We start from the raw sequence: 11,025 nt of genomic DNA, 5'->3' as shown, positions 1-11,025 counted from the left end.
GGTTAGATGTGTTTAATTGCACTGTATTTTATCTTTAACCAAAGATAAAGACAACGTTATTGTAACTTCTACAATATTTACAGGATATACACCAGATCCAGATATTGTTTCCTCCTAACACACAGCAAGAATTAATCAAAATAAAATGATTTTTTAAAAAAAAGAAAAAAAAAAGAAGCCGATAGAAATATGAAATACAGATATGCAAGTAAATAAGTTACACAAGATACATTCAAAACGAATTATTATATACAATTGTTGCCATTAATGTATAAAAGTATGAGAAGTACAAGGATTTATATACATTTTTACATGCATAATTAAGGATTCAACCTAAAAGTAAGGTGGATATGTGCTACAAGCACACAGGAGAAGTTTAAATAAATAAAAGCACAAATTAGACCTATTTAAAAGTAAACCCCTCACATTATATAAGCTGCATATACAGCTATAGTTAGAAGTGGCCTAACACAGACTGTAACTTAATTTTCTACCCCAAAAACATCATTCCAGACAATGTCCCGGTGTGTTTACCGCACCACCAAAACACACACCATTACATCGGTGCTGTGATTATAAAGCCGCTGTTCATTGCCTCTTTTATTACTGTTATTATTAATAAATCAAGCAAGCCGTGAAGCCAGGACAGATATGTTAGGAGGGGGTGTATGAGGGACGGCCTAGAAGTGGTAATTGCTGGTGTAACAGTGTGTGCAGCCCCGCGGTGGCCTCGTAAGCGACCCGCTTTATTAGATCGGCCGGTATTGATCCACGCTGCGCGGTGTTGACTAATCTCCAGGCGGGGAGAGGGAGAGCGCAGATCGATGAGCCTGGATTCAATCATGTCTGGAAACGGAGAAGGTAATTTATTATAATCACGGGCACTAAATAGAAAACGTGAGAACAACGCGCCCGTGAGGGCTTCAAAGAGAACTACAGCGAGCGGGTGTGTGGTGGGGAGATGCTCAGCTAAACATGCTGCAGCCTGCAATTCTGGGTATTCAGTCGGAGACACGGATTAGCAAACGAGAGCCTGCTGGGTGGCCTTCATCAGGGAGTTTCTCAAATCTGGTGTTCTCTCCACGATGAGAAAACCCTTTTTACATTATTTACAAATACATTTTGATGGAGCCCGTCTTCCTGGTGGAGTGTTGTTATTGGATTTAGAGATAAGACAAAGGGAGGCATGAATAAGTTAAGTGAAGAGCTATATTGAATGCCCTGCAGATTCCCATTTGTATGTGAGAGCCCTCTTAAAGTAACATGACAATAGAAGAAAAAAAAAAAAGGAGTGATGTTTTATTCAACAGCACAGAGAGCCATTACTTTAGACTCATGTACACAAGCAACACACATTTTCTCTGTGATCTCATTCCGCAGTCAGACATGGTATTTTTGAAAAGGTCCTTCTTATGAATTAAATGAGGGTGGATGGTTAGCAGACATCCTTAAAAAGAAAAAATAATGGCTCCACGAAGAACAGCTTAAGTAAGACGAGCACAGATTGTTTCAAGCGCGGGAGTTTCGCTCCTCTTCTTCATTCTCCAAGAGGTAGGCTGGTTTGTATCGTGTCACCCCCCTGGCATCCACCATCTTCAGTGCCTCGTTTCGACAGGTGTTGTCCATACTGCCGAGTGAAGTGTACCTACATTTCAACAGAGATATTTTAGACCTAAAGATCTGCTTTTTAAGCTGTGTACACCTGAATAAAGACAACTAACACATCCTTACCCTTTATCATAGAGAATACAGTAGGGCACGTATAATGTCCTCAAGAATGCCCAGATGTCGTGATATGTCCAGTCCTGGAGAGTGTTAGAAAACAAATGTAATTGGTTTGCAACTGACTCCCTTTGTTCAAGCTATAATAACTCATCCTCTGTGGAGTCCTTTTAGATATACTCATGAGATGAAGCACTACATAAATTATCTTGAATTGAGGTCAACTGCTAAATGTACCTGTGCTTCTATGTGCTCCATCACAGCAGCTGACACAGTACTAGCATTAACAATAAAATCAAATAAAGCAGGCGACTGCCATGTCGCTTATGCACATCCATTCTTCAGCCAGACTAAACAGAAGAACAAGACGTGAGCTTGCTACAGCTATTCAGCAAAAAGCACTGCAATGATTTCACTTTTGTGACCCTTTCATGTTGAAATGTTAACATGCATCCCTCACTCTGCGTTGGTGTTGCATTAGAAAGCCTTTTAATGTACTGGTGCACTCACATTATGTGTGAGTTTATTTAGGAAAAATAGTCGTTTAAAGCTTTACGAATAAAGCATTATTCAGAAATTTTTATCAAGATGACAAATAACATCAAGGATAACAAGTGAAGCTTTCCCAGGTCATGAGGTTTTGCAGACACATTATTTTACACCTGCTGTTTTAGACATGTGACAATCATGGTGACAATGTGGTGTCAAATGAATAAGTGAATAATAACTACCCGACCCTACAATCTGACAATCACTGGTCATGAAAGGAAAATGACCGGTTATGAGTGGTCACTGGGAAAATGACTGCTAAGGCCTGAATCACGCGGGTTTACACATCGGTCAGTGACATCTGTCGCTAGGAAAAATGTGTATTCTCCAATGACTTGACAAAAACCTCCACGTGACTGCTTTAATCACTACCATGTTGCTGTGGTCATACAGTGACGTACTTGTCTACAAATACAGTCCAGCTGCTCTCTGAGCTGTAATGAAACTATGAAAAGTTTGACACGATCCAGAAACTGAGCTCTGGCCTTTTGAAAAATGTTGGCACAACTTTCCCTTTGAAGGTGAATTTTCTCCATTTCCGATTTGTGTTGTACATTTCAACAAAACAAGTTTTACTTCCACCTTTACTTTAACTCGTGGTTGGCAAGTACTGCAGACAAACAAGAAAAATACTAGCGGCTTACCAATGGTATCCCTCCTATTAGATACACCTATGACTTCAATTTCAAAATCAAATTATCACATTCAAAAGATTTTCAGGAAACTTGACCTCTGACCTTGAACTTGAGATCAAGGAGTCAAACTCTTCTGAAATTTTTAGTAGCTGCATCTATGGTATCAATTTCAAAATCCCATGTCACCTCCTTCTCAAGTAACACAAACTTGCATATTCATTGTGACAATAACCCATCAGTCTTTTACAGCTAAAGGGGTAAAAAGCTACATGGAACCATGGCAACCTGCAAGTAATTAAATTCAATTGTTGAGAGTTTTTTGATGGAATTGGTAACAAGCAACTTCCAGGAACTACTCCCAACCAATTGGGAAATACACATTTTTTTACTAGATGGTTGTATTTCATGTAAATATGGAAGAAAAGTCTTAATCCATCTGTGCATGATGTTGTTTTCTGTTCAAGTATTTTGGGGTATTTTTAGCTTTATTTTGAACGTACTTTGACTTCATTTGAGTCTAGAGAGATGAATTCAGTAAAGAGAGAGAAACAGCACTGCAACAGAAAAAGCGCTAAAAATGAAAACCATGAGGTATGATCTTATAGCAGTTTCCATTAGTACTTACTCGGGTCGCCTCGGTGATAGTATCTGGTATCAGGTACTTTTTTAGTACCTACTTGGTCCCAGTCTGACAAAAAGCCACAGACTGAGCAGCAAGTATACCATCGCTTTGATGTCCACCTTTGTTGTAGCGTTTGTGTCACGTACAAATGACATTACGGGATGTTTGGCCAAGTTGCTCTAACAACCCCACGCACATTTAGTGGTACTCGATTGTAAAGGAAAACAGATCGAGGCGAGTCATACCGCCTCACGCCACGTAGAGCCAGCATACAGTCCTAATATAACGGCATGCATACTGTGTGACACTCACTAGTAAGGGGTTGACTCTCATGTAGTCAGGCCAGCCAGGATCAGTAGGACACATGTCTGTGAGTGTATGTGAATAGGGGTCGCTCCTCCTGGTCCCCATCAGGACGGCTTTTAGCTCTGGCCTTCGTTCCTTCACCTCGCTCAGTGCCTGGCGAATACTGCCCTCCACAGTGAACAGCTCCAGGCTATATCTTTGGGACATACAACGGCAAGTAATGAGATACAGTGGTGCCACACAGACAGGGTTAGGCCACATTTTTCAAAACAAGACCTGGACTGGATATATTAAAATACATGACATCAACTGGATAGATAGCTAGATGGTGGATAGCTCACCTTTTTGTTGTGTCCTGTAGAAATCTCTCCATTTCTGGGAATGGAGAGACAATACGAATATACAGGACTTTCACCTTTTCTTTAGTATCTGGATATCGGCTGAGAGTGACAGGAAGAGAAAAAAGGGACATTTTTTAAAAAGATAAGCAATGCTGGCACAGAAAAAGATCAGATAAGTATTTGTCATATCTCACAATCTGTCCAGCACAGGTCATGAAAAGTCCAAAAAAGTAGTCAGTCTTCTCCAAGATTTTCTCTAAGTGCTGCCCTCAAACTAGTTTTCTTTTTCCATTTACTTCCTGCTGAGATCTCACACCCCACTGTGCGCTAATGCTATCATTATGTTTTTAATTTGAATCTTCATTTTCATCTTTCATCTCTCAGGTCATTTGTTTTTTTTCCCCCCTCACAGATTAAAAAAATCCACAAAAATGTTTTAATTGTCTCATCTCGTCTTCTCCCCTCCTGTTACCGTTTCAGTGCAGCATAGTAGAGATGAAGCAGCGCTGTGCAGTCTTTGCCCCCGTTAAAGCCAACACAGATTTGCTCTGTTGAATACTGATGGAGTGCTGCCTCTATTGTTTTCAGTGCAGACATGACTTTCTCACCCAGCTCTGTACCTGTAGGAAGGAATCGACAGTAAGAGGATGGTTCATAATTAATGCAGTCAAGCAGTGAGGCATCTTAGAAATGAGCCCACATTTCTACGTCTAATCCAAAGAAAAGAAAAAAAGCTGCTAGTAGTTTGTCATAGCTTAGTTATTGAAGCTTTATTGTAATCTATTCACCATTCTGTCTCACAGAGTTATATTCTTCTTTTTTATTATCCACTCTGACTTTACGACTTAAATTACTTTAATATTTTAACTTTCTTTATTGGTCCCAATGCCTGTGTAAAATGCACAAGTCAGTATTCACTTTATATCAAGATGACACATATTTAAGAATCATCTTCCATTACTCTCCGCACACTCACCACTGTTGGCCAATCCGTACACCTCAGCGGGGGCTATGGACACCGGGTCTGTGACTAAGGGCACCACGCTCCCCTTGGGCAGCTTGTCTAGCAGCTGTATTCGGGCTTTGTCCACCTCCTGCTGGCTGTCTGCGTCCAGGACCAGCCTAACTCTGTGATAGTTGCTCAACCAGTCAGGGTAGGAGCCAAGAGCCACCTTTCGGCCCCAGTCAGCCTGCAGTTTGGTCAGCACAGGTGCAATGTCTGTTTCATCTGCATCGACAAACACCTAAAAACAAAAAAGCTAATGTCTGGTAAACTTAATTGTACTATTTAAACACTGCATTCAAATCAACTTTATTTTACTCAACTAAAAGTAAACTAAAAGGTAAAATACATTAAAAGTATCAAGGAAATATCAGAAATATAGAGGAAGTACTAAACTCTATTAAAAACAAAAAGTAAAAAATAGATAAATACATAAAAATTAATTAGAAAAAAACAAAAGTATACTAATTCTGACTTGGACTGGATTTTGAAGTAACAGGTTTGGTTATGGAGTTACCTCGCGAGTGTGAAAGGTGGTCCCTGAACCAGCAAAGAGATGCTCCAGCCCATTGAAGGCCTTCTCCATTAAAGATGGGATCCCGGGAAAGATGTACACATTACGTACACTGACCTGGGAGAAAAAGGTAGACACATCAAATTATAAGAAAAGATGTGGGGCGGTACTCGAGCCATCATTGTTGAAACTATTGAAATATGATGCAGGAATTAAATCACATCTCTGCAACCCAGAGACAGCTAATAATTGAGGTCAGATTTACAGTTTTGTAAATGTCAGATATTTATTTTTGCTAAGATAAATGGCTGGTGTCTGGGGTTCCATTTATAGCTAACAAGCATGAGAATGGTATCCAACTCCTTCTCCACCTTTTGCCGAGACAGGGCACTTTTTTTAAGGGCTGTTCTTCATTGTTTCATTTTAAATTCTCAATAGTAAATTCTCAATAATAATATACTGTACATTAATGTTTCTCAACTTGAAACACATTAATAAATCACCAAAGATATTAACCTTAAAGAGAAAAATGTCCAAATTTAATGACCTGTGAGTAAGAGGTGTGAATGCTTCTCACGCCTGGTGTCTGTGTGTGCTCAGAGTATTTATTGTTTTGACCACTGCAGGAAGCTATTTTCACTCCTTCAGCAACTAGTTAGTTTGCAATCTGTCTTCTAAAGAAAACACCGTCACTTTTGTTTACCTTAAAGAAAGGTTATGGGTTGAACAGCACCATGTAGCTTGGATATATTTGAAGTAACTTTGTGTTCTATAAAAATTCCTCTGTACCGAGTTCACTCACCAGAGGGTAGCGGTGCTTTAGCCCAGTCTGAGGGTCAGTTCCATAGTTAAGTTTTGCTGAGCGAGGCACCATCGCCAGCTTCATAGCGGCACTGTTTTTCTCCCCAACCCCGAAGAATTCTTCAACCAGCTTGCTAAGGTCTGGATTGGCATATAACTCCTCGTGGAATGCTATGGCAACACTCTCAAAGGTGACGTCATCGTGAGTGGGACCTATACCCCCCGATGTGATGAGGTGCGTATACTGAGATGAAAGGAGGGCCACCTCTTTGGCAATGACTGCCTGCACATCCGGTATGACTGTTATGCGCTGCACAGACACTCCAAGCTTCCTAAGCGCTTTAGTTAGAAAGGCACTGTTGGTATCCACTGTGTGACCCTGAAAGAGACACCCACATGCACATCAGATTCAAGAACCTTAAAAAAAAGAAAGAAACACAAAAAAATAAAGAAAAAGGAAAAGGAAACTCCAAGGTCTTGCTTGATGAAATTCAAGGACTGAAGGCTGATTTTCAGGCAGAGAGATGTGACACTGGACAAAAATCAAATACTTCATGTTTAAATCATGATCATGTCAAGTCAAAAAAAATAATAGTAAGCTTGTGATTTCAGAAACAGCCACAGCTGCCACATAACATAACCATCGCAGTTTTCTCCCCCTGAGGTCATGAAATGCACATCAGAGACTGGATAGAGGTCCAAACACATAGGGATGCAGATGACGGTATATGTTAAACACTGCACAATGCAAGCTCCTACTTCTATTACAAAAAACCCAGTTTATATTGATTTCCTCAATTGCACAAACTCCCAGTGATTTTCATTTGGGTGCTGTCACACACGTATAGCTTAAAAGCCACACAAGGCACAAACTTTATCAACACCAAAAGCACCTTAAGAATCTCATCTCCAATGATGAGAATGGCTGCAGTAGGAGCATCCCCGTTGGCTGCAGAAGACGAACTGTTGCTCTGGAGGTTTGTTGACATGGTTGCCTTGCTGAGATGAGCTGCCAGTCTCCTCACACGCACCACTGCTCTACTCAGCTTCGGAAAAGAAAAGCTGGGAACAATGGAAACAAATTAATTGAGTACTTCTTACTACAAATTTATACTAGGTTTATCAACACTCAGCAAAGTCAAAAACCTATCGAGTCAATAAGACCTCTTTAGCATAGTATGTAAGCATATGCAATATGGAATGCAGTGTGCAGTATGCTCAACTGTTAATATGCAGATGGGCCACAAATTAAAGGAAAAGCCAGCATGTCTTACAAACGGTGATTTCTGTAATACCATAACAGAGGAAACAAATGCACCCCATATTAAGGTCAAATATTAAAGATCTCCCTGTAATTTGTCAGATATTTGTGCATTTTAATATAGCATCTGTATTACTTTGCTGCATTTACAGTGACAAGAAATGTTTCTTACATCAGCATGAATCCACACAGAACATCAGAAAAGGCTTCACTGTTGTTCAGACCCTCTTCTCTGTCATAGTGTGTCCCTTAGCTGAAGGTATCTCTGGAAGAGGAAGGGTGTACTGTTAACATGTGAATAATTTGTGCATTTCTTCTGCATTTCCTTAACACTGACTCTCTCTCTCTCTTTTTTTTTTTTTTTTTTTTTTTAAATCGGCTATTTATTTATATAGGTCTTTTGATAAGGCTTTAAATTGGAGTTAAGTGGTTGAACTTGAAATAAGAAAAGAGTTGTATTTAAAACACTTGAATGATTAAAAGTCACTGGTTGCTAATGAAACTGTTTTATTTCTATTTAAATGTGTGTATTAACTGTTTTTCAGTTGTATATAACTAAATTGCAGTAGTCCTGTGTGCATCATTAACAATAAGATGGTGACAGTTTGTTTTAATAGTTTTAATAATTTGTGTCTTTTAAGGTAGATAATCATTTGATGCAGATGAAAAACACGTTTTCCATCCAGTGTTTGAAACGCTAGCAAACTGCTGACAAAATAGAACTCTGTGATAACAAAGCAAAAACATCTATATTACACAAATGTGTTAAAAAGAGAAATAATGGTACTTAAATCCACTGTTAAGGGATTAACAGATCCAAAGCAGGCATTTAATGATACTTCTAGGTGTCTTGTATGTTAAGCTTCACATTGTGCATGTGGTTTGGAGAGCAGCCTGGGAGTCACAGTTGCAGAAGGATAAAGCAAACAGTGACTTCTGGTATTTGCCAAGAATTGATTAGGGGTAAACTGTTGTAGATGACTAGCTGGCCTATGATCTGTCCAACACATGTCTTATGGACGATATCAAGTCAAAGTGACAAAGTATAAGGTAAAAAGTGTTTTGGGTGTTTTTTGTTTGTTTGTTTGTTTGTTTTTTTCTTAATAGTTTTTCAAGAGAGATCTGGAAAAGAGTGCAGAGATTGGAATAATTCATTTTAGCCCCTCCGTAAATCCCGTTGACTACAGTCTATTAACCAACACAAGAAACCATATTAGACATTAAAAACGTAGAAACATTAGTATTCGCTTTTTGACACAACTGCCTTGCACCTGCTTACATAGTTTGCATTGCGTAACATTTGTAAGTTATCTAACGGGGCGAAAATAAAGTGAACTCAGACATATTCATTTATGGCCATACCAAAAAATAACTGAAACACAAGGCAAATATCACAAGTGTGTGAGCGTGTGTAACACCTGAAAGTAAATTCTTAGCTAACTCTAAGTCTCCTCGCTAGGTTACTTATGCCAAAATAAAGAAGTACAATTTAAGTAGATGTGCACATTCAATTTTGTCTCTACTGTCGATATCTCTCGACGAATATGTTTAGTGTGAGGAAAAAGTCCGGGTGTTACATTTATTATTTGATAACCAATCTCATTAAAACCGAGGGAACTTACCCCTCAGCTGTATATGTCCGTGCTAAGCTCCCTATCGCCGGTTGGTACAGCTGCAGCTCGAGCTGTCGCTCAAGGTATGACGTGACCTTAAAACCACACTACGATAGCCAATCATATTTCAGGAGGCGGATCTTAACGACCAGCACGTAATGTACACTAAAGTCATTTAAAGATGTGGCGGAATCAGTACAGTCAATGAGGAGTAATAAATGTCGCTTATCTACTTTAAAAACAAGTGTCAGCCAAACGATTAGTAACATAACTTTACTGCTGCACCACCACCCGGAAGAGGACGGAGAATCACTCCTTCCTTTGCCCGATTCAAAATAGATTACTGTCACTCGTGCGCCCCTGCTGACTGGAGGAGTGAACTCCACGAAACCTAAATGCTGTTATTAAACTCATAATTACCTTTTTCGCCTGTGGGTGGAGCATGTTGGCATATATTTAACAGTTTTGTCTGCTTGTGGATGAAATATTAAACCGAAGTGAGAGACGAATTGATTCTCGCGCACAGCATTTTACTGCCTTCAAACACATCGACGGTTTAAGATATACTCTGTCTGTCTGAATTCATTAAAAATTAATCAATTTAACCACTGATCATTCAACGTAACTCCTTGTACCTTTATGTCCGCTTAACGAGAGCGCGTACAACGCTTGATTTATGTATTGTTTTTCTATCAGATCATATGACCTACAAAATAATAAAGTATTCTATTGTTTTATTATTGTTCCAGTTATTATTATCTGTCTACTTTGCTGCTGTAATAATGCCCATTTCCCATATGTAAGAGTAATAACAGCTATTTTATCTTATCTTACTCAGTAGACTGGGATTGCAGAACAAGTCCTTATCAACGTGAAAAATAAAAATGCTTTGTGTGATACAATTATGTGATGGTCTATCATATAATTATATAAAACTAGAAATGATTACGTGAATGGGCAATTCTGAGATGCAAGCACAACATTCTTAGATCCAAGCACAACTATATTCGTTTTGCTTCCTGGAGGGAATGCATTTGAGTCAAATAAGGGCAAACTTGCTTCACGGGTACATTTTTACATGCTTCAGTGGGAAAAAAGAAAAAAAGCGTACGTGTCAGTGCACCAACGCATGAACCGATCCACTGAATCAGCATGTTCTGAAACTGTAGAATTCAGCCACTCCTTTGCCTTCGTACGTGATAATATGTGTATTATGCATACAATCTGTGGTAAAGATCTAGTTCTTGGGCTTTAGCGTCTTGCACAATGCCATGTTTACTTATTGGTGGTATAAGGCTGCGGCCTGAAGAAAGTTATCTCATCACCAAACTGCTTTAAAAAAAGAAAAGCAAAGAAACGAGAATCGTATTCAAATGTATGGACATGTATGGACAACACAAAAACGTGTTTAAAACATATGTGGACGACAGTGCGTATGTAGTTATGTCAATGTCTTTGCGGTAATAACACCTCAAAGCGGGGGCCAGCAGCTTATGCCCTGAGCTGATGCTGATGGTTTGTTTTGGTAGCGGATGCGGGTCATCGCGGTCTCTTTCTAAATGCTGGAAAAAGCAAAACTTCAGGCGTAAAACAGCTGTTCTTGCGCTGTATTTATCTACGGTAAAGTACATGTTCAGCTGCAGACTTATGGCTGGCGG

At 39.3% G+C, this 11,025-nt stretch overlaps 1 protein-coding gene across 2 annotated transcripts; it reads right to left on the bottom strand.

Moving 5' to 3' along the window:
• Positions 1-9,659, bottom strand: flad1 (flavin adenine dinucleotide synthetase 1). Of its 2 annotated transcripts, none has more exons than XM_080897645.1 (11): positions 9,377-9,659; positions 7,927-8,019; positions 7,387-7,555; positions 6,495-6,872; positions 5,696-5,809; positions 5,152-5,365; positions 4,648-4,795; positions 4,176-4,274; positions 3,841-4,030; positions 1,732-1,805; positions 1-1,645 (listed from the first exon to the last, which is right to left on the bottom strand). In XM_080897645.1, the coding sequence occupies exons 2-11, from the start codon at positions 7,932-7,934 to the stop codon at positions 1,510-1,512; spliced, it is 1,530 nt and encodes a 509-aa protein (XP_080753771.1). In that variant the 5' UTR covers positions 7,935-8,019; positions 9,377-9,659; the 3' UTR covers positions 1-1,509. The 2 variants fall into 2 exon arrangements, with proteins under 2 accessions (XP_080753771.1, XP_080753770.1); XM_080897644.1 differs by having other exon boundaries at positions 3-1,645; positions 5,152-5,419; positions 9,377-9,658.
• Positions 9,660-11,025: the final 1,366 nt, after the last annotated feature.

The sequence above is a fragment of the Rhamphochromis sp. 'chilingali' genome, assembly GCF_963969265.1.
Source record: "Rhamphochromis sp. 'chilingali' genome assembly, chromosome: 11".
Lineage (NCBI taxonomy): Eukaryota > Metazoa > Chordata > Actinopteri > Cichliformes > Cichlidae > Rhamphochromis > Rhamphochromis sp. 'chilingali'.
The sequence above is the reverse complement of the archived record's forward strand: the minus strand, read 5'-3'. Positions and strand labels throughout refer to the sequence as shown.

Coding starts and splice junctions, on each gene's coding strand:
- flad1 (XM_080897644.1), bottom strand. Junction 6,873..7,386: donor TTGGAGATGAGATTCTTAAG/GTGCTTTTGGTG, acceptor TGTCTCTTTCAG/GGTCACACAGTGGATACCAA. Junction 4,796..5,151: donor GTACGGATTGGCCAACAGTG/GTGAGTGTGCGG, acceptor TCCTTCCTACAG/GTACAGAGCTGGGTGAGAAA.